Source organism: Agelaius phoeniceus, chromosome 12 (genome assembly GCF_051311805.1).
Source record: "Agelaius phoeniceus isolate bAgePho1 chromosome 12, bAgePho1.hap1, whole genome shotgun sequence".
Classification (NCBI taxonomy): Eukaryota; Metazoa; Chordata; class Aves; order Passeriformes; family Icteridae; genus Agelaius; species Agelaius phoeniceus.
Window position 1 is genome coordinate 2,578,698 of NC_135276.1, and position 27,126 is coordinate 2,605,823.

Below are 27,126 nucleotides of genomic sequence, written 5' to 3' on the forward strand. Positions count from 1 at the left end.
GCAGTCTGGATTCATGTTTATTGAAGCCAGTAATTAAAGACGTCCTCATTTTGCCAGCACTAGAAAGCAAGGTTCCACATGACTGCATACTGCACCTGGTTAAAGCCATACAAGTGGACTAAGGTTTGTTTCATACATTTGCAGTCCTAATTGTAAGTTGGAAGAAAAACCAATAAACTTAGTATACAGGACAGTGAACTTTCATTTACAGCATGTATATTGTTAAGTTCACGATGTACAGAGCAGTCACTTTCAACGTAGTTAAATTAAATAAAATACGAAATTCTGTTCAGTTTAAACAGTTTTGTTTTGTTTTTTTAATGCCAATAAAAAAAGTGCAAACTTAAAATCAAGCAGCATAACCACAGCATTTTTATGGAGGGCCAATCTTTAAAGTTTTCTATTTGCTTCAAGTTGAATGCTTTCATTTTTTGTTTTCTTAGTTTAAACATGAACAGTAGATGCAGTCACTATAATGCATATAAATATAGGCATATAATAGTTTAAACAGTCTACCATACAAGTGTATCTGCAAAGAAAATGAAGTTTCACTTGAAAATGTAAAGGCTGTTTGCATTTGGCCTTTGGTTCCAATGCTTGAAGACACCAGAATAACAAGTGTGCAGCTCACCAAAGCCAGCAGACTTTGGCACCCACAGGATGCTACATTACTTACACCTCTCTTCAGTAAACTAGGAGCATTCACTTGCAATTAGAAACTGGAAATCTGTCCCTGTTTTGTCTTTCTTCAAAGCTGGTAAGTTATGACACAGTAACAGTTTTGATCAGTTTTAGTATACTCAACATTTTTATACAGATGGAAAATACTTCCATTGTAAGTTTTAGCCATATTGCTAGAAAAGTGCTTATCAGGTTAGATGACAAAAAAAGGCAGTTTCAGACTGAGGTTTTCAAACTATGCCATTACAATCACACACTTTAGTTTTCTTGTCCAATTTTTGATGGTTTAGTCTCCAATCTCACTTCTCAATGGCAGAAGGACAGTGTGTAATTACTTCTGGTGTGGTAACTTGCAACTGGCACCCATTACACCAGAAAGTGCATCCACGTCACCATCAGCCAGCCACAGTCTTAGTCTAACTGTTATCTAGACAACTGTATAACTTCAGGTCATACCATTTCTTAAAAAAGTAAAAAAAAAAAAAACAAACAAAAACAAAAACCAAAACCAAAAATAGAGTATTTTCAACAAAAAAACTGGCACAAGTAACATACTCATGATAATGTTTGTCAAAGAGGCAAGTAAATACTCTTAGCTTTCTAGATGTCCAGACAGACTCACAGGAACAGCTTCTTGCTGTAACAGGAGTTGAGGTTAACACCCAGCACTGTGTTAGTGGTCAGTCTAATTCTGTATCTTAAAGTAACAATATATATTAGGGAAGTTATATCCAGACATCAGATTTAGTACAACAAGTTCATATTAATAAAAAGTAAACTCTGTATAATTCAAATTGTGGTTTTTCCCTTCAGCATTAAGAGCACAGAATATGCTTGGTATTTTTAATTTCTGGTAGTGTGTCCATGTAAAACAAGCATACTGTGTATAAAATCAAAGTGCCATTTCAGTAACCACTGCAGCTGTGTTTGTTTGTACAGAATGAGGGTTTATGTGACCATGGACAGGGCTCCCTTAGAGCAACGGGGACAACCACAACCCATCTTTTCAAATGAAATGCTACATGAAAGAAAACACAAAACAACTTCTTCAGGATGTCCATCGTGTACACATTCATGCTTTTTAGGTTACCTTCAGAATTGGAGTTGGCTGCACCTGCAGCAGATGTGGTTGGAACTAGGGCCTTGAAAGTTTTTTTTAAAAACCTCCATAGGTGTAAGGCAGGAATCCATTTTAGCTTGGTAGCTAATATTTTGTTACAAAAAAGTAAGAAAGAAAAATACTGAGAGTGTTCTGTAGCACATTTCATTATGGGAAAATGATCTGTCACCCACCATTCTTCATAGGCCAGCCTCTTGGCATAAAAAAGGCAGAAGCTATCAGAAAACAGGATTTAAAATTAAATACAAATTGCCAAACTACTGTTTTTCAAATAAAACCAAACAGTGACTGTTTGTACTACAGTGCACAATAAGTTCAAGCACCTTCTAAAGACACATCACATACTGTGCCAGGCACTTGGAGCTAAACAAGTTTAGTTTCTCCCTTTGTCAGCTACACCAGAAAGGGCATCCACACTCTTAAGACTTCTTTAAAAACTAAAACAAGATTTATAACAAGAATAAATTCCCATGGTTCTTAGTGTTTGGCCTGGAATTCTCCAATGTAAAGTAGTCTTTTAAAAACAGTGACTATTTACCCCCTGTGAAACACAGGATTTGACAACATTGCTCCTCTCCAGTCAATCCAACATTCTGGTTTCTCGCTGTCCCAAATCCGTTTCCCCTTTTAGGGCTCCATTCCCCACCTTGGCTTCTTTCCCCCAGTTAATGCTGTTCCACCACCACCACTCCAAGAATATAATGCATTGCAAACATACAAGTAGCCAATTCCAGAAACTCTGAAAGAGGGTTTCAGTTCTCTTCCTTGCCTTGTGTGCAGTCAGTAGTACTTTTAAGAGAATTCTCCATTTTGCTTCTCTGTGTTCTTCACAACAGGAAATGCAGCTGCACCTGCTTTACCTCCAAACCAAAAGAATTGCCCTATATAAACTCTAAATGGTTATCTTATACAGAGGGATTTTATATGCAAACTTCCTGAATGTGCACTTTTTACTGGGACAAGGCAATGATGTAGTAAGCTCATTTCCCCTGCCCCTAGAAAACTGATAGCATCTGCCATAGCAGAAAATTCCTGGTCTTATCAGATCACTATACATAGTTATTTGGTCATTTACATCTGCATTGTTCTGCCCATCAAGCCTCGTTCTCTGTTGGAGGAGAGTTTGTTGTTACCATGGGGTCAGGCTTGCGAGTGATCCTGTCCAGCTCCTCCTGAGCGTTTGCCAAAACTGTCTTTTGTCCTGGAGAGAACAAGAACACAAAGCAAATGAGTTTCAATGAAATGTTTTAACCAAGAAGCACAAGTGTTCAATAAATCACCTTTAGATGACAATATATTATTTATTTCTCATTATTTTGCCACTTTCCCAAGGCCACAGAGCCTGGCACAATGTAGGGTATTTTTTGTGTAAAGACTGATACTCAGGTTTGATTCACTTTAAAGAGATGAAAAGCTGAACTACACACCAGGAAAAAGCACAACACTCCCAGGGATATGTTTATAGCAACTAACATTTCAAAATAACTATATTTAGAATCTTCCATAAAAATCAACCATACACAATCCTACTATTGGCATTGATAGCAAGGACTTTATTTAAACCCAACTTTTAAGCACAGGGTATGTAGGACACTTGCTGAAAAAGAAATCCCATTTATTTGGTTGCACTTGTACCTACTGCATTTGAATATGAAATAAGTAACAGGAAGAGCTCTGATATGTGCAGACAACACTTCCCTTCAAAAGGGGACAGGAATTGTGTACTCATGTAATATCTCCAAGCAGGCATTTCAAAGCACTTCTTCAATTGGAACCAGACACACTGAAGTATTTCATGGGAAGGCATATCTTACATTTCTATATTAGACTCAAAACTTTTAAACAATTCCCTAATTGAACCATCAGCTTACTTCAGTGTTCCTGAAAATTATAAACCCACAGACAAATTCATCACCAAAACTGGAACAAGATATCCTAATGCATGGAGCATACAACCATTTAAGATTAAAAAGGTATATTTTTAGACAAAAAGTAGATTATATAACCATGTACAGCTCCCTTACATAGCCAAAGAATTTAACAAGCATCTGTTTTCCAGCTCAAATGTGTGTGAAATATTAGGTGGATTTTTTCCAGGGTACATGCTGAAAACATTAAGAAGGCAAGATTTGACTGGTAGAGATTCAAGTGTTTTTTTCCAAAGTACAAAGACATAACCAAGTTAAAAGGTTACCTTTAATCACTAGAAAGGTTTTATAAGCCACAGCACTCTACACAGTATCTACTCAAAGTAGGAGTATTTAAGCAAAATTTAGGAGTTAGTACATTAATTAATGCACTGTAACAGAACTTAAAATACAAAACACTCCATGTGTAGATTAATGGCACCTGGGAGTTTAAAAAGCCTAAACCCTAAAACAATAAAGGCCACACAAAATCCTCATTCAAACAAGAGCAGATCTAAACAAAAACCATGACTTTGTTTTTTATGCTGGATGAACTGGCTCCTTAGGGCTCCAACATAACCCCAAGCAGTGTCCTGCAAATACCTCATGTGGGCAGGAAAAACTCTCCCAATGCAGGGGAACAAACCCCCCTTTCCTACCACAGGGAGCACCTTCCCAAGGAGAAGAAATACAGGGAGCAGTTTTTAAGAAAATAAGAGTTTCCCCTCAATTATGAATGAGAGTGACACTTGCTTTCAGTTTCCCTATAAATTTCAAGGAGTGATTGCCTCATTCAGTGAGATGTGTTCTGGACAATTCCATGCCCCCAGTTCTGTACAATTCCCCATGCTAGAACAGAGTGAGAGCAGGGAACCTGAGTTCTTTATCCTCTGTACAGGAATAGAGAGGGAAGGCAGCCTTAGAATTTGCAAGAATCTTCTTGTGAATATAAATGAAATAACTGTGTGGCTACAGAAGTTCATATGCAGAAAAATAATCCACCACAGAAATAACCAATAGAAGTTTTGTGAAATATCACAGTCTAGGCATCAAAGAGAGTCCAGAAACAAAGGCAAACAAGAAGCATGGCATAGCAGGACAAATGGACATGACACTGCCCAGAAGAGAGATTTTTCTCAGGTAAGAACTGCCACAGTAAAAACCAATCCATCGATGAGGCTGACCAGTGTTGTTGAGACCCACATTGTCACTCATGCTGGGACAGAATCTCAACATTTCAACCTCGGGCTGTTCCTAGCTATGAGAGAAACAGATGGTCTCTTTAAAGCTAAATATTTTTGTCATCAACCTTCTGAAAACGTCAGGCTCTTTAAACAGTTGAGACATTTGAAATGCTTACAAAGATAATTTTAGCACAGAGATCATTTACAGATTGCACAGAGGATGCTGCTGGAAATAATGCTTTCTCCAGGATGTTCTGATGTTCTGCTCTACTCTTCCACCAAGGAACAGGTCATCTCTTCTGCTCTCACCAGCACCGGGTACCTCACAAACCCAACAAGAGGGAGCAGCATGAGGAGCCCTTACCTGCTCAGCACAGTTGAATCTTACACTGGTTCACACAAGGTGTGAGCACAGCAGGTGACAAGGACAGGCACCTTCTCCTGTGAGTGAAAGCCAGCTGTTCTGTTCCCAAAGCCAGGAAAGGAATAGGAGCTGCCAGCTCAATGTAGCCAAGAAAAGCCAAGCTTGAGATCGTTCAGGAGAAGCACTTCCACCCAAGCAAGAGAACTGCTGCAGCAGGCACTGCAGTGAGGGAGACCTGCAGGCTCAGTACAATATTCTGATCATTGTGTTCAGGACAAGAATAAGCCAATGATGGGAACTAATGAAGAAACTAGTGGGGAAAACAGAGCTCAGCCTCTAGCAGGAGACCAGAACTTTCTAATTTAGCCTATTAAAATCAAAGTTAAGGAGGGATGTATGATTGCTCTCTCTACATGTTTCAGGACAGAAATTATCTATTCCAATTAGAAGTTAATGCTGACACAAGGAAAAAGAAAAAGCAAAAAAGCTTGTTATCTTTGAAAGTCCTGGAAGGCATAGTGTTCTAGAAGACTTCTAGAGTACAGCCCATTATAGACTAGTTTAGCAGTTCTCCCAGAAAATGCAGTTATGTTTTAGGTGCTTAGAACAGCCTACAAGCCCAACAAGCAACAGGGTCTGTCCTGACAGGTTCTGCCAAGCCACCCACATTTCTATGGAAGGATAACAGGTCTGTGCAGAAGGGAGAAGTGGTTGATATCACATCTCACATCACCTTCACAGAAACAAACTTTAAAAGAAAAGCCTTGATATTTCAGAGAAAATGAATGGATTTTAATTAATAAAATTACCCATTAATTATCCATAGCACTGGTCAGTACTTTTATTCAGCAATCTACCATGGCCTGCTGTTGAAGAGAGCAGATATGTAGGAAAGTGTGCCTGAAGAGACAACAATTGATTTGGAAAGATAGGATTGGGGGAAAAGTTATTTACATAAATTCCCAAAGGAATGCATGATGATAGAATGGAAAACAATGATTAAGCAAACACACAAGCTTTTGAGACACTGAATTTGATACAGACTAGAAACCCTACTTCCAGGAGGCATGAAATGTATTAAACTGGCTGAATTGTTATAGAAGATCCTGCTCAGTGCCACAGAGCTGAACTCAAAGCTGTGTCCCCCTGAGAGATGTGAACAGAACACATCTCTAGCTCAGATCAGCTCACCCCTTCTCAGGGCAGGCAGGGCCTTGTCTGCCATCCCCAGCTGTTTCTGAGCACAAAGCAAACAGGGTGAGCAGAGAGCCAGGGGGACAGAACTGTCACAGCCAGACAACAAGGCCTGCACACAAACCTGTTCTTGCAGCCCACACACAAGTCACAGGCCAAGGGGAACAGCTTCCAAACCCAAACACTGCTGCCAACACAAAGAGGCTGCTCTGAGCTCCACTGCCACCCAAACAGACCAAGAGTACTGGGGTTCAGAAAGACTGGGCAAAGGAAAAAATAACTGAGAAATTAGTACTGGAATAGGCTTCCTGGAGAGGTGACATTGCAGCTTTTATTTCTGAGTTTGATTTTTAATCACTAGCCAGGTACTCCCCAACTGACTTTGCTTCAGGTAGAAAGCATGGATGAAATAACACCTAAAAATAATTCCAGTTCTATCTCTACAAAATTTATTTTGACTTTGTGAGTAAAACATGAGGCTGCATTTGATGAAGCAGGGGACATGTTTCAGTGTTTGACTGAAGAGGGCATTCTGGATTATGAAAGAATTAGTTCAGTGTTTTTATAACATGGAAACAATATTATTATGGAAATAATATAATACAAATCCCTTTTGTTATCTTCATCATAATTAAATTTAATAAAGACAAAATTACAGGATTCATCATGCTGAAACAAAACCCCCAAAAATCACACCTGACTTGCTGTAAGTCCAATCCTAGGCATTTCTGAACTTTTAGAACATGAAATGTCATATATAAATCTTCCCAGTTAAAAAGAAATTTTAAAATACCCAGACTCCAACTGCCTTGGCTCTCTGACTGACAGAACCATCAGTGTGGCTGGGAGCAGATATTTCTCATTTCCAGTTCAGAAAGCCTTACTTTGCCCTCTCAGCTGTGGGTTTGAGGAACTGTGGGTTTGGCATCACCATTAACACCCACAAGCTTGGGATCAGAAGGAGTGCATCTATCAATAATTTAATAGTAAAAGAACTCTGGAAGGAAAGCTCCTGAACATTCAGTGTGATGGGAATGCCAGTATTGAACAGAAACAGAATCAAAGCAGTAAATTCCATCTGTCATGTGGACAATGTATTTTGCACCACCAAGGGCTGGGTAGGTACCAACCACTCTGCCAGGTTTCTTTCATTTTCACTGAACTGCTGCATTATTTATCAGCAAGGATCTCCCACAGTGCAGTCACAGCACACACACAGAAGGCACCCATTTGTCAGTGTTACCAGCTGTGCTGGATTGCAATAAAATTCTAAATAATTAATGAGTGAACAACTTCAAGCTGTCACAAGCAGTGATTCATTTCAGCTTGAACTCTGGGGAGATTTCAATAGTTTCACTGCTAACTCCAGCCCAACCCCAAAGAACTGCATCTCCTTTGCAACAGTGAAGCATCAAGAAAAGAAAGGAAGGAATTCTGAAGTTGAAAAATAAATCAGCACTTCCAGCATAGGATCAAGACTCAAATGTCACTGAAATCCCAGCGGTGCAACTTCACTAAAAATTAAGAGAATTTAACAGAAGCCCTGGAGTTGTGATGTAGCAGTAGTTTAGTTCTTCTGTTAAAGACATTTTGTACTGTCATCTGTCAAGGTCCATCACTTTCCTGACCAGTGTAAGAGACACACCCAGGGACCAAGGAGCCAAATAAACAATTAAAAACAATTACCTGATTTCTTGGCTGTGCTTTGCACTCCTCCAGCACCAGGACTTCCAGGAGAGCCAGTCTTTTTGCTCAAGAGACTGTTAAAGAAACTAGCCAAGACTCCTTCACTTGCAGCATTGTCTAAAGAAAAAAAACAAATATCCATTACACAGAACAGTGGGAGCTGGTAAATTATAACCTATTTTCACACAGATACAAATCTCTTGCCAATCAAGGAAATAAACCTCAGCTCTGAGAAAATCTGTCCTTTGTTCAGTTTGAATACCCCAGGCCTTTGCATACCTTGGCATAGGCAGAGATGGCTGAATGCACATTCCTGCTTTTCTGGAATGATGGGGGGTGTAATGAAATTTTAATTAAATATTTGTACATTTTAAAGCTTTTAATAAATGTAAAAGCCAAGAGCAAGATTATTAAGTACAGGCATAAAATTTAAAGACTAATAAGCCCATTAACAACTTGCACAGATGTTCTGGTACAGCCTTTCATGCCACACTGCTTTTAACAAATCCAAACTTGGCAATTCAGCAATGAGACAGGATCCAGAAGGGCATTTTAGCCCCTGGAAGCGAGGCATGGCCCTACAGTGCACAACAAAAAAAACATCACTGGCCCTGCAGACTTTCTTGATGCCCAGAGGGTAAAGAAGCCCCTCCATACCATGGAGCTGCATGTCAGGGAAAGATCTCATTTCCAAGTGCCTCCATCTGCTACAGCAAATGTCATTCCAGAGAGGGCTTAGCAGAACAGAGCTTGCTGTGGATTCCAGAATAAGTGATAGGAAGTATAAAACTATTCTTAGTTTAGAGCAGTCTCCACCCTAATAATCCACCTGATTCATAATAAATGTATTGAGGCAATTTAAGGAAATTAGGATGCATTTGACCTCTGTCTGACTGCTTGGCAGTAACAGAACTCTATTCCAAGTCACAGAAATGACCAGAAAAGAAAAAACAATCCAAAGTTATGTCATAAATGTATTTCTGTTATTAAACTACCTATATAATTAGTAAGTACCCAAATCTTTCTGCAGAAGAGGATTCATGTTAAGGGAAATAACACATGATAGAACAGTAAAATGCTCATCCATACTTTTAATATTTGGATCTGGTTTCTTAACTGATGTGATTGGTGAGGCACTGGGTACATTGGTGGGACCAGCTCTGCCTTGAGTCCTTGGGGATCCTGCAGGGCCTCTTGCAGGAGATTCCTTAAAAAGTCCAAATCACACAAATCAGAAAAGAATTTCAAAGCATTAGTTATGTTAAGCAAGTCTAACATCACATACATTTTCAGCCTTTCTACTGACACTGTAGTGATGCACACTGGAGAAAGAAAACAAACAAGCACCCCAAACATCAGTTATTTTGGGAATGTGCCACTACTACAGGAAAGGCTGAATCACAGCAGGAAATTTTCAGTTCAATAATCCAATGTTTCCACAGTGAATTCATAAGCAACATTTTAAAATATTGCCTCATTATTTATTTCCTTTCTGCAGTTTGCAGAGATTATGTAGGTTACATTTAAACATAAAAAATGGATCTCTGCAGGTTAGACTCATTCCCTTTTTCCCTTCAAGGAAACAAAACACCTCCTACTCTTTTCCTTGGATCTACTTACTGATGCTCTTGTAGGCGTTGCTGGCTGTTTGGCAAGGAATGACTGCAAAAACAACATATTAGCATATTAAATAGATTTGAAAGAATACAGAGGAATAAAATACAGTGAAGCTGAGTAACCATAAATTGACTTGATCTTTTTCCTGATATTTACAGGATTCCTCTTTGATATTTCCATACTTCCCCACTGTGCCTCTAGAGGACTGAGTGCAAGGAGTAAATAAGCTTTGGGCCTTTGTTTCACACAGCCAGCCCAGAACTGAAAGCCAAAATCACAGACACCCCAGTCTGTAACCTCCAGGACATTTATAATCCTGGAGAGGGACATATTGCTATATTTTTTAAACTACAGAGTAATAAAGAAAATAACAAATTACAGCATAGCCAAATTTGACACAATAAAGTCTTTCAAACCTCTGGCTGTAAGGAAACTGCAATGCTCAGATGTTAGGTTTTAAAAGTATTTCTATTTCACAGATCAATACAACTGTGTGCTGAAATACAAAGCCTCTTCTTCCTCTTCTCCTTTGACATGTACATTCTGTTTTCAGCATATCTTCCCTTCAACTTGCCAAGTTAAGTGACCACATGCACTACTTGCATTTGTTAGAATAAAGTCTTACTTCACAATTACATCTGAATTTCCAAAGCTGAGAAACAGCCTACCTGGTGATTTAAATGAGGAATGAAAAACTAAAGGCAATATCAAGGGAGAAATTAAAGTGAAATCTTACATAGTAAGGACTTATATTCATTCTTCCATTCTTACCTGCTGCTTCATAAGAAATACTTGCTCATCTTCTGCTGCCAGCTCTTTATCATGGACTAACTGTTGAACAAAACATTTTGTTGTTATAAGCAAAAACTGAAATTATTGTAACTGGTTTTTATGCTTTGGTGATCAAAAGGGAAGAGAGAGAGGCAAATCTTTAAGACTACTGTTCCCTTTTTTTTTAAACTGTTCTTTCACATTTAAAATAATAGTACCATTAAAGAAGTTGCCATTAAAAAATACTGTAAAATAAAAAATATTGGAGTAGATGAACAGTGATGCCAGCACTGTCCTACAGAGATGAGCACTTGGTAAGCAGCCACAGTCTTCTTTTTAAGTTTGGAGATTGATCTCATCAGCATCTCTTTAATGAGCTGAGATGATCTTGCTTTGCCTTTGCATGGCAACCTCAAAGCCATGTGAGTACAAGTGGAAATGTCCTACAAGAGAATTCTCCATTTTCTGGGTGTGTTTCCACCCCATGCATGGAAAAATGGTAAATGTAAAAATAGCTATTCCTGGACTGCCTTTCATTCAATAAGGTGAATGGTTTCTGGGTTTGCTTGCAGTATTTTAAATAACTAATAAATGAAAGCCTGACATTTCACATATTTAGATTAAAAAAAAGAGTTACATTTATATTTGGAGTTCCTCAATATTAACAGTCCTTAGCAGCCATTCAAGCAAACTCTACTTATTTGTTGGGGTACAGAAAGGAATAACCCCTTTTTACCTTTCTTACAGGAGGTTTTACAATGAAGTCCTCATATGCATCTTCTGGTTTTACTGTTGTGAAGTTTTCATGTAAAATGGCAATTTTCTTCTCATTGTCCCAACCAGCAGGTCTGTAAAGAGAATAAAGCTTTACTTTTTCTGCAACTTCTACAGAGAACATTTACTTACTCCCCTCTACTTAAACAAGGCAATTTTCTTACAGATCAGCCCTATTACTCAGCTAAATTCCAAGGATACAAAACCAGGAGTGATATAGTCTGAGTCAAGTAATATGCACTAAGCTGCTGTTTAAATTTGGGATTCCACAAGACTTGCATACTAAGTTTTTGAACAACATACCATTTAATTTACTTTTATATCCATGTTACATGCAGTGCAGTGCTAAATAAACCCCCCTGGCACCATGCTGCTTGTCCCAGTGACTCACATAAAAACTGCATCCTTCTCTACCACTAAGGCAGGCGTGGTAAACTGGAAACCGTAGGTTTTATGTACAATGTACTTATACAACAGGTCAAGGTTCTTCTCCTCCTTAACTGATGTATAAATCAAGGCAGCCCCATCTGGGCTTCTGGCTAAGGAAAATTAGGTAATATACAGTTTCTAAATTACAACAAGAATTTCAAACCAGGAATTAATAGATTTATAGCTACTAACTAGGCAAAACTAGAGACATTAAGTATACAGGAGTGAAGGGGATATAACAGGGCAAAGCTCATGGCACTTTTCAGTGACATACACAGAAATTATCCATCCTCCCAGGTTTACATGGAAACTGTGTCCTACTTCACTTGGAAAAAGTCAAAAGCTTAATACACACATGAGATCTCAGGCTTACATGGAAATTGCAATTTCTGAGGGGAAAACCAAGAAAGAACATTTCACAAAATGTAAGGCAAACCCTTGTAAAAGAACAAAAGGTCTAAGTCCCATGCACAACTCAAAAACTATAAATATTTTATACATCTGTCATCATTTTCAAAAAATCAAACTATATACATACTTACCTAAGGTTAGGTATGTGTAGCATATACCCTAACCAATAACTAAATACCAAGCAACCTTGCAGAGCAATTTCTTGCACAAATGTAATGTGCAATTCAACAGGAAAACATCTCCTGCAGCACAGAAAAGGATACACTGTAAGCAGAATCTGCGGATGTGTGACTGAATGAAGTCAAAGTGTTCTTCCCTGTAGTCATGCTCCTTCTCCAGGACACTCACTGCATCACACTGGGAGAGGCAGGTAAACAAACCAGAAAAATTCAGGCATTTCACCCCAGCACATCTTAAAACACCTCCCTTAATCTTACACACTCCCATCACATTTACTTTGAGCCTCTGGCTCTAAATAGCACTGATAAATCAAACCCTAAAGTAATTAACATATAATTGATAAAGTTATTACTATTCCATCAAAGCAAAAATTGATGTTGATGGCAGAAGCTCACTTGTAGAACAAACCCCTCCACTGTTAATGCAGAACTCATCCTGCATGTCTGCAGAAAGCCTGTCTTTAGCAGAGCAGCAATGAAAGCAGCACAGCAGCAAAGAGAAGCAGAGCCTCACTTTAGTGCACACCACGAGCACGGGGATGCCCAGGTTGTGAGTCAGCACGTTGTCTCCGAGGGGAAGGGACACGTGTTCCTCCTCCTGGCCAGACGAGGGGCCTCTCCTCTGTGGTGATCCTTGGTAACCTTCTTCAGGTTCTACATACTCCTGAAACTCCTTCATGACTATTAAAAGAGAGAGATTCTTAGGCTGCAACAAAGGAACTAGCTCTTTTTAAACCATAATTAATCTACAACTAACTAGAAATCTCAAGGTTTTTTCTTTTAAATTTTTATACTACATGAGAACTGAATGCAAGTTAAGCCTCGTTGCCCTTTCCAACAGCACAATACTCCTCCACCAAAACTTACTGGAAGCTAAATCAAGTGGGATCTGGAGTCATTATAAATAATTACAATTATTTGCAAAAATGTGTATTCCCAAACGTTTCATTATAGGGCAGTTGACAACAGAAAACATAAATGTGGTTTAGCAACACAGCCTATATCCTGTAATTTGTACCTACTGTGGAAGAAAGCATGGTGAAAATATAAATGTACACAGAAAACACCAACCTGAAACAGCCACTTTTCCTTATGAACAATTACTTTAGTTCCTATTACTCTGCATTTCTGTTGCAGGCATCCAGTGCTAGAAATATAAAACCTATCTGCATAAACACAGACTACTCAGGAGCATCTGCAGGCTACCTGAAGAGACTCAGCTGCATTCTGGAAAACTACAGTGGGGTCCAGAGGAAACTCGATGCTTTTTATGGATTAGTATTTTAATTTTATTGCAACAGTATTTATGGCAATAGTATTAAGGCCATTTTGGAAATGCTCTGTGAACCCACACATGCTTTATCAAATGTGGGCTGCAATCTACACTTTAATGTCTTTAATTCAAGATCAAAGCCACAGACCAGCTAAATCTGTGTCCTGGGTGTGGCTGCTCCAGGCACTCACTGCCCCGAGGCCCTGGGCTCTCCTCCTCCTCACTCAGCCATAAGGAACCCTCAGGAAAGAGCCAAGCAAACTCCATGATCTGCTCCCACAAGGCTTCCTTCATTTTAGAAACAGTGGGAGCAGAGTGACTCTAGGGGCAGTCCTTAGAAAAGCCACCAGTGTCCAGCCCAGCCACACAGAGAGGCTGCTCAGAACACCCTCTGGACCAGGGAAGGAACTGCAATGAGCCTCTTGAGCTTTAGGAAGTGGCAAAACCTCAGGGAAGCTTCCATACAAGCCTTGCAAAAAGAAGTCATGGTACCTTTTCAAAACAGGAACCATTCCTGCAATGGCATGGGTGCGTGGAAGGAAGGACAAATCAGAGAACTCTTCTGTTTAAAGCTGCACAATCTACAATGTTAGCTGAAATATAAAATTGTGTGATTCTTGTGGAAGAGAACTCCATTCCAGAGAAAAGCCTAAAAACCCCAAACTAAATACAGACCATAAGACTTCCAATCACAAATTCAATATATGCCAGGGTGCAAGGAAATACAAAGAAATGAAAATGTTCGGTTCCTTTTAACATGGGGAGACAGTGCCTTCTTGTGGAGAACAAACAGCAGTGCTCCAAAGGATGCTCTCTCCAGGACTGTTTCTTAGTCAGCTACAGTAAATCCAAATTCCATCATGCATTCTGCACATTCCACGTGTTTATTATCTCACCAAAAGCATTTCACTAGAAAAGGAGTTTTTTGAAGTGCCACTTTCCTTTATTAGCTTTCCCATCACTATTTACTTTTGAGGCCAAGTGTATTAGAGCAGTTCAGATGAGTCTCTCTGACCTAATCACACAGAAAAGACTATTTGACAATACAGCTCTCAATTTACCATAGCATTATAATCAGACAGGATTCCTTTCCTGGGTTTTGTTCATATCAAAGCAAAATAATCTTTTCTTTACTGAGCATAAACCCCTTCATATTTGGGGAAAAAGGCCTCCCCTGAAAAGAGTAACAGTCAACAATATGAGAAAACACAAGATGCTCTAAGAATTTTAGAAATGTAAGTAAGAGCAAATGCAACATGGAAATTTCAGAAGTCTGATGGTTTCATCCTCATGAATTTCTGCTGAATGGGAATGAAGGGCATAATCCCAAGAGCCACAGCTCCCAGCCCCACCTCTCCCCAGGAGCCAGCAGGAGCCAGCAGCAGCACCACGGCCACACCTCACACACAGAGGGAGAAGCCCCTTCCAAGCCCTGCCTGTGGAGCTGAGCTCTGTGTGCATTCCCAGGGATGCACCTGGCCTGGCATTAACCCTGCCAGCCATGGAGCAATGGGACACAACACTGGGGCCAACAGGGGCAGCTCTGAGCTAACAGCTGCTGAGTGAACAGAAGGTGCCAGCCAGAGCAAGAACCTGAGCACACAGACAGCACCTGAAGCCAGGAACAAGTGGGAGTTCTGACAGCAACAGGCTCTTCAACACTGCTCCAGGCTTCCACTCAACCCCCATTCCCTTCTGAACTTAGTCCTAAGAAATCCAAGTGAACCTGAACCCCAGGCACTGCTGGATGCCCCGATGAACAAACTGCACTCTCACAAAGTAATAAAGCAGCTCACTGCAGTTCAAATTTTCTTTGACACACAGCATTTCACCTCCCACAGCTATGTCTCATTTGAGCTCTATTCTCAGGCTTTTGATGGACATAAAGTTGTGCATCCAACCAGCTCATAAAATCTTTTATTTTTCCATTTTTTCTAATGAGCCATGAATATTAGCTCCTCCCCATAGTTCTAATTGAGGAATCATCTTCTATATGGTATGGAAAACAACCATTTTCTTTATTAAGAAATAGTGAAAATTACTTTAGTTTAAGGTTTTTCAACAGGAAATACCCCTAAGATGATGCACATAAAATAGGAAGCCAGAAAAACAGCAGTTCCTCTGGAAATCTGTAAAATTCTGCCACCCCTCACTAAGGTTGAGTACTCAGAATGGCCTATTATGTTAATAAAATTCTCAGCAGGTGATGATGTGCCATTGAAATCCCACCTCCACTACAGAGTGCTCATTTATTTACCAAACTTGTGGCTCTTTGGAGTTTTGCATTGAACACAGCAAATGAAAGTGAGCTTCCAGCAAAATGTTTTGTTGCTGTTGCTCACACAAGGCACTGCAAGGTAACTCCACCAGAATCTGCTGCATCACTCAGGACATGCATTCACTAGAAGCACCACTGAGACAGCAATCCACAATTATTAGCTTTGGTTGTTCCAGTAACAGTAATCTGCTCAGGCTTGGAGTGCTCTTCAACTGCAATGTGGAAATGCAGGCAAATGCTGCAACTTAATGGATAAAGCCCAAAGGCCCTGAACAGCAAAATGAGAAAAATGAAGAATGTTTTTCTGAGACAATCATTCCATATTTACACTCTTCAAAGTTTCACAATCACTTTTAGCTTTTTTGTGCCCTATCTTTACTGATCATTAAAAATTTTAGTCTTGTGAAAAGAATTCCTAGACAAAAGATACCTGGATAAACTATTTTTAAAAAATCTTTTAGCTTAAGAAATCTTTCAGCTCTATGTCAAATCAGAAAAGCAAAAAGGTAGACAATCTAAAACTAATTCAGCTTGAATAGGACAGTACACAATTTGCAAAAACATGTTATTTTGTTTCTATTCTTTAGCTTCAAACAGCCCAGAGGTCATTGGTGTGATTGCCATTTTACCAGTACACCTCCTTTCTGCAGGTCTTGATTGCTGACAGCCACCTTATCTGCTCTGCTGTCTTAAAAAGGGAGGCAATATCCCTGAAATAATTATTCAAATAATGAATTACCACAACTGAGCCTGAATTAAATGGACATAGTTGACATTATGTACCTGACTCCACTTTAGCCAGGCCATTAGCAAGGGATAGGAGGAGCTCAGGGATGGAGTGAGTGCAGCAGGCACTGCTCTGGGTACATTCCCAAGAAGGCAGCCTTGGCCTCCACGTGTGTCCTGCTGCCCACTCTGGAAGCTCTTGAACTCCAGAGGGAAGCTTCTCACCCAGCCAGGCAAGCCAAGAGTCAGAATCTCAAGCAGCAAACACAGGAGCAAGGGCTGGGTGCAGAAAGGCCTCCCCAGCCCTGCCAGCAGAGACAAGCAGTCCAAAGTCCAACTGCACTGACAAGGGTGAGCTAACAAAGCATCTCTGGAAACTCTGAGGACCTTAGCAAGGGAGAAGGAACAACCTTGCAGCACTTCCAGTGGGTGCCATGGGGCAGCACTTCCTTGCAGCACTTCCAGTGGGTGCCATGGGGCAGGACTGGGCAGTGTTTCCCCAGGGCTCCTGGTGCTGAGTGTGACAGCCAGGAAAGCACTGTGGACATTCAGCTTGGGATGGAGGAGCAGGATAAGGGAATACTCTGCTGGAGAAGTCAGGTGGTCTTATGCTGCAGGGGGCTTAAATTTAGCACATCCCATCACTCTGCACTCCATTTCTATGTTTCAACTGCCCTCATGTGAACTTTATTATCCTGGTTTTTACATATTTGGGCTGTTGCAAGGCAGTGACTTCATTTTCTAAGTTGCAGCCAGGAGGCACAGGCAGCAGGATTTCAGTGAGGAGAGCTTTGCTGTGCAGCTTCAGGATGGGCAGCAGTCCCAAGGCAGTCCCAGGCACGTGGGCAGTACCCTGGCCAGTGCATTACCCTGACTCAGTTACCATGGGCCTTTCCTCAGGAGGGGCTGCTAAGAGAATTACAGGACATGGTGGCCAAAGTTGTGAGCACAGAGCTGGCCCTAGGGACAGTCTGCAAGAAGCCAGAGATGTGTCCAGGTGACACAAGGGTCCAGCACAAGGCCTGAGAACAGGAGATGGAAAACTGAAGACATCAAGGCCCTGTGTGCCACAGCTGAGCCAGGGGATGGCACTGGAGCCAGGCACAGGGAACTCAGCCCCTCCCTCATCTCCTCTCCCCTGACTCCAGGAGAGCTCAGAACAAACCAGGAGTTTCTATGACACTCTAGAATTCCCTGTCTATGATACCACCATTGGAAAGCCTTCTAAGTTCCTCAGTCAGGGCACCCAAGCTTTGCCATAGCTCCTCCACACACAGAGTGCACTCTGAAGCCAAGGCTGAAAAGCTTCTCCTTCCAAAAGGAAAATTTAAGTGCACAAACTCACCCTTTATTTGGATAGCCATAACATTTGCAGTGTCCCACAAATGTGCAAATTGGGTTAAATGGTGGATTTTGAAACTAGAACTGCCTTTCCATTTCCCATTCCAAAAAATCTCTGACTCACTTTTTTTCCCCCTAAAAACTCTCATATTTTGCTTTTTGTTTAAATGTAACCTGATGATCAAACCCGGGTGGTTTCAATCATTAAGTGTAAACTGCAGCTGGTATGCTGTAGGTACAAGGCTTCTGGGAACATAATATTTAACATTCAGAAAGGATTATCAGCTATACAAATACACCTGAGTGGCCACAGGTCAAACAGATCACACTGCTCCCTGTGGTAGCTCAGGAACCTACCAGACCATATTTGCAAGGGTTCCACACTCCAGCAGAGAGAGCCACCAGGAGCAAAAGCAGCAAGCACAAAGGATCAGTCTGAATCTACTGCATCTGAAAGGACTGGAAGTTGCTAAGGTCTCTTCCACTAAAGAAATTTATTTTGGAGTAATTCAATATGAAAACAGAAAAAAAAAATCTCAAGAAACATTCAATGCTACTTTAGGAAAGCGCTGCAGGATCCAATACTGCAACAATGACTGCATGCCAGGGCTAGATTCCATCCTGCCATGGATATGCCAGGAAAGAAGGTTAATTTATACAACATTCCTAAAGTCACAGGGTAGGAATGGTGTAGTGAGACACAATTAGCTGCACCAGGTTCACAGAAACCAGAACCAGTTCTGAGACACCAGAAAAACAAGGGCAGAGAGACTTTCTGTAAGACAAGCACAGTATGGGAATGGGACCTGGCTGAGATATCACAGCAAAGCAGACAGCTCACTTCATCACTGAATTTTGTCACCATCTTTTAAAAACTGAATCTGTCATTTTATTGAGTTATTTTTTTAATTGCCCTTTTAAAAAATCAAATTATCAAAATCTCATTATTGCCCAGGATCTAGACCAGTACTTCACCTGATGTTTTGTCAGCACAGCAAAACTGGAAGAGTTGTTTTAAAGCCTAACACAGTATATTTGAATTAGTGTTGCAATCACAACTTAAGAGTAATTTTTATCCAACCCATTCTCAAAACACTGACCCAAAGAAATCCATCAAATGTTGTGAGAGCTAATTAAAAAACCAACAGCAATGTATGGATGCACAAAGACTTACACTTCTGCTCCATGTGCCTCATCTCTTCTGGAGGAATTTTCATCTTATCAATGTGTTCTTGCAAGACACTGGCCCATTTCTGTAAAGACTCCATAACAGTCCAAGGTCTAGACATATCTGCAACAAAGACCACGATGGTGTCCTGCAGGGATTCAGCAGAAACAGCAAACTTCAGCAGCCCTTTGTGGTACAGGTCTCCATCCAGGATCCAGACGTTGCAGCGAGTGTGATCTGAAAGGAAAAGGCACAGTTGGAAGCCAGCAGATGCCAGGGCCTGCTTTGCCAGGCTGGGAATGACCAGGTGAGAGCATCAGTGCTCAGCAGAAGGAGCACAGCCAGCTACCAGCACACTCTGCCTGCTTATTTGTAAGACAGTTCCTGTGTAAATGCCTATATTAGTCAGAAATGCTTTCATTTCTGGGTTCAGAACATTCTCCTTAAAAAAATAATTTCTGTTCTTGAGCTTTTAGTCAGGACAGCTGTCAGGACAGTTTTTAATCGCTGCACAACATTCCTGCATTAGAAACAAGCCCAGGGAACCCAGAACACAGGGGATGTGTAAGTAAGGCCCAAAGGGGTGGCCCTGCCCCAGCCCAGCAGGGGATGAACGCTGCCCTCGGTGTCTCCCAGACACATAAGCTGGTTTCACACACTCAAGAAACTTCCCAGCAGAAATAAGCTGCAAACAAGATAGCAGCAATAAGCAGCTTAAGTTTCTAGCACAGGAGTGGGAGGAGCAAATACAGGATGAACTCCCCACCTTCCCAACAAGGTTGTGCCACCTGCTCTTAACTCACACTGACTTAACACCAGCTCCTTCTGCAGGCTCCTGACCAAATGAGCACTGGGGAAATGACCTGGTATTGCAGCTTTTGTGGTTCTTCCACAAGTGTTTTTGATAGTGGCAGGATGCTTCTTTGGAATGCAAGGCAGAGTAGAGGGGGATCAGCTGGGTCAGACAGCTGGCATTTTACCCCAAAACTGAACTCTTGGCAGGAGTATAAGAACTGAAAAAGAAGTTTCCTCCAGAAATGATGTATCAGCATGAACAACCAATTCTTCCAAATTAAAAAAAATAGAAAAAAAAAAGAGAGAAGGAGAGAGGGAACATTATCCTCAGAACTTCCTCCTGAAGAGGAACAACTTCATTGTTTCTATCTTCTAGATTCTTCTTAGTACCCCTCCCTAAGTATCCCCTATTTTACCACAGCTATCCAGAGGGATCAGTGAGTCTCTCTTGCACTACATACACAATATGTCACTTCTGAAACACAGAGATCTGCAAACCAGCCACTGCAGCACCCAGATTTTCAAAGCAGCTCCTGAGCTTCATAATTAGCCTGTCTCACTGTACTTCTGTGTCCTGAATCTTTCAGCTTCGCAAAATAAATCCAGTTACTATGGCTATCAAAACTTTATTCTGGGAAGGAATCCACCCCTCTTGACTGCAGAAAAAGGCAAAAGCTTGGCTAAGAAATCTGGAGGAAGAACAGATGACAGATATATACATCCTACCTGTTTAATCAGGCCTTGGACACAATGACTGAGCAGCTCAGTTTCAGACATCTCATCCAGGTGCTGTATGTGGCAGTCTACATTTAGCATTTGTTGTAAGTTCTGTTGGGCTGTCCTAAGACATTCCAACATCAGCCATCACACAAACAGGCCAACAGCCATGCTGTGAACTTACAGCTCCTCTCACTGCCAGCTGCACCCCTCAATTCATTCACTCCACAGTGATCAGTGAGGGTAAGCCCTGTGGAGCTCAGAAATGCACAAATGAAATATCTGTGCAGGACTCTCTGCATCCTAGAACCATCCTGTGCACATGCCCTAAAGCAGCAGCCTCCCAGGAAATAAAAACCCTGTGAGCTTTCTATGAGCTAACAGTTCTTAATAGACAGGGACTGTGTGTATGTACAACTGTCTCCTTGGAGCATGAATGGAAGTTTTGAAAACCCAATGCAAATCTATCCACACTTTATGCAAGTTTACAGCTTTAAGCAGCACTGATGGATTCTCCTGTGGGGAATACGCTGCAGAAAAGACTCTCACACCTTGGCAAGATAGAAAAATTAATAATATCCAAATTCACTGCTTCTAAGTCTTCTTTTAAAGCCAAGATCTAAGGTTAAAATTGTTTTGTTTGCTATGCACCTTTGTTCCCCTTATGGATTTAATTTTTGCTTAACATGTGGAATGCAGACTGGAACTAGAATACAGGTGGAACTACCACTCACAGTCAGTCTGCTAGGAAGCCTTGCACTCACATTAAAATGTACTCTAGCAAAAAAAATGTAACATTGTATGTAAAGGAAAGGTTGCTCCTTTCCAACAGGACAGAGGAATGTCTTGTGATTCACTTTTGCTAAAACATAAAACATAAAAACACACCACTGGGTGCTCATAATTTGGCAAGGACTTGGTGGTAAATTCAGCTTTGTCAGCACCACATCAAGCTCATACTTAGTCATGAATGTTAACTGGGCCTTTCTTACTGGCCATGACAATATACAAAAACAGAGCAAACAATTACCAGGTCCTGTTGGAAAAGCAGAAGCAACTTATCACAGGCTATTACAAAAGCTGCTAAAATCACATCTCTAAATCCTGTCAATATTCCATTGTCCCTTTAGTCTTGAAAAAGATTTTTCAGCTTTGATGAATTTTATTGCACATGGTTGATTCTGTGAACTGCAACTACATCTGTATCTACTCAAGAGATATCAGTGGCAATTACATATCCCTTGCTCAAGCTGTGAAGAGAAGCAAAAAAGGAGAAAACTTTCAAGAAAACCATTTTAAAGATGTTGACCAAAAAAAAAAAAACAACCATTTTCTCATTAGAAACTATTAGAAACTAGTGCAGCAGCAAGACTTGGCTCAATCTGGAACAACCAGTTCAGCTGGAATATGCATATGATATGGCTGAAGCCAGTCCAAACCTGAGGCAAAACCCAAGACTGCTTTGTTTTGTTACAAGCAAGAATGCAACCCCAGAGTGGCTCCTCTTCCCTGCACACTGGGCACAGGAGAGGTGCCTCTGTAGCCTGGCAGGTGAGAAATGTCCCTGTGGTGCTTGTGGCTCCAGCTGACACACAGAGCACAGAGCAGGCCATGCACTCTGCCTCCCTGCTCTGCTCTACATCCCCACTGTAACTCTGCCCTGCAAGGGCCTCTGAAAGCTCCTCTGGAAACACAGATCTTTAGGAAAATTGTGCACAGCTTCTCTTCCACGTCCTATGAATTCAGATTCTCAGTCCTCTACTAACCAGTAGAGACAAAAACCAGCTGTTCATCAGCAAGACAGGCAAAAAACTGAAATTTGCCACACTCCCTGAGAAATTCCACTAATGGAGGACTCTGGGGCCTGAGCTCCAGGATCAGTTACTGCTCAAAGCTAAGTTTGCAGGCAGTGCTAAGAATGCTTTCATCCAGATGAACTACGGTGTCATGTATGCAGGAGCAGCCATATGCTCTAAGGATAATGTAGCTGGGGATTTAGGAGAATCCTCTCTCTCCCAGGATTGCTTCTCAGGTCTCTCCAAACCTCTTCTTGAGCAAATGCCTTGGCCTAGGCAGCATTTGGGATAGTGATAAAATATAACTTTAAAACAAAAAGGTATCTTTTTAGATACCTTTTTATTTTAAAGGAAAGAGACTTTTCAGACAGAGATTCAGTAGCAGACTTGGACTCTGAGTATCCTGAGCCCTGGGAACTGAAGCCCACATGTCACACTAAGCAGTGACACCTGGCAGAGCTGGAGCAGCTGGGCAGAGCACAGTGCCCATGTGCCTCCACTGCCAGGAAACCAGCAGGGACATGGAAAGCACACAGTCTGTGGGTACCTCTGTGAGCCACAGGGGCCTGCAGGCAGAGATACTCCCTGGACTTTCCTACAAACCAACAAGAACAATTTAATTGCTGAGCTGATCTTAAGGAGGAAAGTAATAGTAAATTAAGATTGCATCCAGCAATCCAGAAATATTCTACTTTAGATGTAGGAGCAGCCAGGTTCAAACATCCCTTGAAGAGGAATGGGGAGGGGAAACCACGGCATAGGGAACAACAGAGATTTTCCCTAAGCTTTCCAAGGGGAAGTGGGAAGTAGATAATGAATGACTCAGCATTATGAGGAAAATATTTCTCCTGGACAGAGTAAACTTATCTGAAGTGAAGAAGAATAAGACTAAGAGGGCAAATAAATCTTCTATCACCTGGGAAAGAAGCTGAGATCATCTCACTCCACTGCAGAGTTTCAGTTACCAGTGTTGACCTGGAACCCCAGGAAATCTTTGTGATCTGGTCTTGGTTAGGTTGGAGTCTAATAAAAAGCAGAGACCCTCAGAACCACTCATCTGCTCCTGAGCTCCTGAATGTGTACTCTGATGTTCTTTATGGCTCCCAGAATTGTGGGTCAATTATAAAGCCTTTGTTCCCCAATCTGGATCTGAACATACACTCATCTGAAGCATACAGAGAGTTTAAAAACCAAATCCAAACCTGTCCTAGAGAAGAAAGAGTGTTATCTCTGCCTGCTGGGAGGTCCTGACCCACTTTGCTATTTATTTTGCTTGTGGATGACACTAATGAGACAGAAAGGAAAAAGGCACGTATTATTAGCTCCTAACACACCCATTAGAGGATGCATGAAGACCTGAATTGGCCAGCTGAGCCTGTAGTCAGTCAAAAAGATCTCTTTTTCCTGCTAGTGAGTTCTTATGACAGGCCTCTCCTAACCACTTCAAATACTTATCACTTTCAGCCACTCAGGAATAGCCCCAAAATATTTCCAGTGTAGGAATACACTTGAGGTTTGATAGATAACACCAGGAAAAATAGCACAGCAAACATTTTTCTGCTTGTAATAGCATCTCCTTTGAAGCTGCAAGAGGCCTGGTGACACAGGCTGTCTCAGCCCTCCTAATCATAGGGGCTTTTTCCACCCTGAAGTGTTTATGCAGAACTAAAGCAGATTCTGCATGGTGGAAAAGCCCTTACAGCCAGAACCTGAAGAAGCACCTAAAATTACAACCCAAAAGATTTTTAGGAACTGCAAGGAGGCCCCTGGAAGATTTGGCAATGTACTCATCCTTTCATTGTGCCTAACAGTATCCAAAGGGAGCTTCCTGCCACGTGAGTGCAGGCCCAATCTCCATAACAACCACTCACATATGGCACTTAATCACTCCTGCAAGCCTCCAGTGCATCCCCAGTTTCAAAATACCATTATAGGATCTTCCTACTTGTTCCCAGGAACGGGCATGAACCACCACCACTGCTTCCCTCTTCTGAGCTCTGAAGTAAGTCAGGAATAGGAAGACTTGCATTCCCCATTTTTACAGACAATCACCCCAAGGAGGCCAAGCAGCTTGCCCAAAATGAGATCAGCAGAAGCACATTTAGGAGTAAAGATAATGAACTCACTCCCCATCTCCTCCTGTCCCCAACCTTCTCAAAAACATGAGTAATCTCATCATGAGGCCTGTTTTTAAATGGTCCCTTGGCATAATCTCCCTCCATACAGTAGAGAGACAAGAGATCAGCAGCAGCAACAAAAAGACAAGGGGCAAAGAGCAAAGAGATCAGCTCCAGCTTGAGAAAAGTAAACCCTAATTCTGACTTTAAGTTCTGTTCTTCACTCAGTCAACTAAAGCAAAACATCTGTTAGCTAACCAAAATTCCGCACACAGCCCCTATGAGAAACACCCTGTGCCCAGAAATCCATGCTGAGCATGAAATTCTCAGGGATGTATCTCTCCCTTTCTCTGGTCACACAGTAGCCACAGCAATGCCACTGCAGCTGCTACAAAGTCACCAGCAGCAAAGGGACCTCCCCTAGCCCCGAAGGGAGCCCCAGAGCTGCCCTGCCCCAGGCACAGGTCAGGCTCTCAGAGGGGCAGGAGGGAGAACAGACATGGACTGTAAAACCTTTCCCTCCACAAAAACGAACACAGCTCCAAAACTCCCAGCACCACCAGCTGAACCAGCTACTGGGGCGTAGCCCAGAACACACTCATCAAACCACAATTATTAAAACAGCATGGCAGCTACTTAATTAAAGAGATTGCATTTGAAACAAACTTACCATCTCTGTCTTCATCATGAATATTCAGATACAAGTATTCCAGTCCTCTTCCTTTCTTGCCATGCTCTGCTCCCTGTATTTTAGCCATGAGTGTGGTTTTGCCTGAACCATCATCACCTGCCAGTAAGTTTGTAGAGGAAAAAAGACACCTTCAGAATTACATCTGACTTCACAGAAAAGATTTTTTCACAACTTGCTTAATTACTGAGAAGCATCCTTGTACACTTCTGAATCACAGTTATTTGCTGTTCTCTTTCAAGTTTTTCAGCTAAATCCAGTGGCTTATACCAGAACAATAAGAATGAAGAACTATCTTATTCTCTATTATTACTTAAAATAGGCTATAAATCTAACAGTGGAAATGAAAGAGAAAGCAGATCTATAAGCACAAGACAAGACCATAAATCAAATTACATAACCCAACTGTAACGAACCCATGTGTCAGTTTGCACCAATCGGTGTTTGAAATACACTTTGTTTCTATAAATAAAAATGCAACAAACCAACACCCAACTGGTCGCGCGTGTTACTTACCGAAAACAAGAATATTCTTGCCCGATGGCAATTTAGATCTGGACCGTGTGGAGACTTCGCTGAGGATGGAGGACCTGGGGAAGCAGCAGAGCGGCCGCGTTACCGGCTGTGACAGCACCATGAGCTCAGCACATCCGCACCCACAGCCGGCACATGCGGGCTGTGGACGAGCAGGGCTGTCACAGCCACGGGCCAGCTGCACTCTGAAGCACACAAGTGTGCCACCTTCTACACAAGAGCTTTTATGATTTCTAAACCACGGGCAGGGACATTTAAAGTTCTCCTCCCTTGCAAGAGGCCGCAATACTGCAGAACATTACTTTTCAACTAACTCTCATCACAATCGATTGATGTATTCGACATACGTCCTTCTGCCACGATAGGTATTTTTTAAAGCGTTCTTTAGAAATAAAAGCCGAAAACACACGAGATCGCCTTTGCCGGAGCCGGCCCCGCGGACGTCCCGCAGAGCCGCGGTCCCGGGCCCCGCTTCCCCGCTCTGCGTCACCCCCGTACTCCCGTCCCTGGCCCGCGGGGTTCCCGTCACGCACGCCCGGGCCCCCCGGCGCTGTCCCCGGGCCCCGCCGCCGCCGCCGCCCGCGAGACCCAAGCGCGGCCCCGACCGGCCGAGAGCCCGCGCTCCGCTTCAGCCCAGCGGAGCCCGGGCTCACCCGGCCGTGCAGGCCCCGGGCGGCCGCGGGCGCTCACCAGAGGTTCTGCCCCTCGTCCTCCTCGCCGGGCAGCTCGGCCCCGCCGGGCCCGTCCGGCCCCAGCAGCTTCTTCTCCGCCAGCACCGGCGCCATCTTGGAGCCGCCACAAAGAGTGACTTCACCGGGCCGCGAGGACCCCGCCCCGCCCCGCCCGCCCGCGCGCGCCGCCGGCCCCGCCGGCCCCCGCGCCCCGCGGCCGCCCCGTCGGCCCCGCGCGCGCCGCGCCCGCCCCGCGATCAGGCGGTGCCCGGGCAGCCCCGGCCGCGGCCCGCCCTGCGCGCGCCGGCCTAGGGCCACCAGCGCCCCCTGCTGCCCGCGGGAGAGACACCGCTCGGGAACCTCCTCCCGCACCCCGGCACCGCTCGGGAAATTCCTACTGCACCCCGGCACCGCTCGGGAACCTCCGCCCGCACCCCGGCACCGCTCGGGAGCCTCCGTCCGCACCCCGGCACCGCTCCGGAAACTCCTACTGCGCCCCGACACCGCTCGGGAACCTCCTCCCGCACCCCCGGCACCTGCTTAGGAACCTCCTCCTATATCCCGAGTACCTTCCCTGGGACTTGCTCAGGTACCTTCTCCTGATCTTCGGTTCCTGTCCTGACACTTCTGCCCCGGCTCCTCCCTGTCCCCCTGGCACCTGCCCTGGTACCTCTCCACAGCCGCGGTCCCCACCCTGCCGCGCCC

The 27,126-nt window shown here is 42.7% G+C and overlaps 1 protein-coding gene across 1 annotated transcript; it reads right to left on the bottom strand.

The window, feature by feature from the left end:
* On the bottom strand, positions 1–26,597 carry DYNC1LI2 (dynein cytoplasmic 1 light intermediate chain 2). Its single transcript, XM_054640665.2, has 13 exons — positions 26,441–26,597; positions 25,733–25,806; positions 25,199–25,315; positions 19,110–19,340; positions 12,832–12,998; positions 12,402–12,495; positions 11,690–11,825; positions 11,261–11,372; positions 10,525–10,584; positions 9,757–9,798; positions 9,226–9,343; positions 8,137–8,253; positions 1–3,002 (listed from the first exon to the last, which is right to left on the bottom strand). The coding sequence occupies exons 1-13, from the start codon at positions 26,533–26,535 to the stop codon at positions 2,896–2,898; spliced, it is 1,470 nt and encodes a 489-aa protein (XP_054496640.1). The 5' UTR covers positions 26,536–26,597; the 3' UTR covers positions 1–2,895.
* Between the last annotated feature and the right edge of the window lie 529 nt (positions 26,598–27,126).

Coding starts and splice junctions, on each gene's coding strand:
- DYNC1LI2 (XM_054640665.2), bottom strand. CDS start 26,535: ATGGCGCCGGTGCTGGCGGAGAAGAAGCTGCTGGGGCCGGACGGGCCC. Junction 11,373..11,689: donor GAGAAGGATGCAGTTTTTAT/GTGAGTCACTGG, acceptor TTCTCTTTACAG/ACCTGCTGGTTGGGACAATG. Junction 8,254..9,225: donor ACCAGATCCAAATATTAAAA/GTATGGATGAGC, acceptor TTTTTTCTTTAG/ACAATGCTGCAAGTGAAGGA.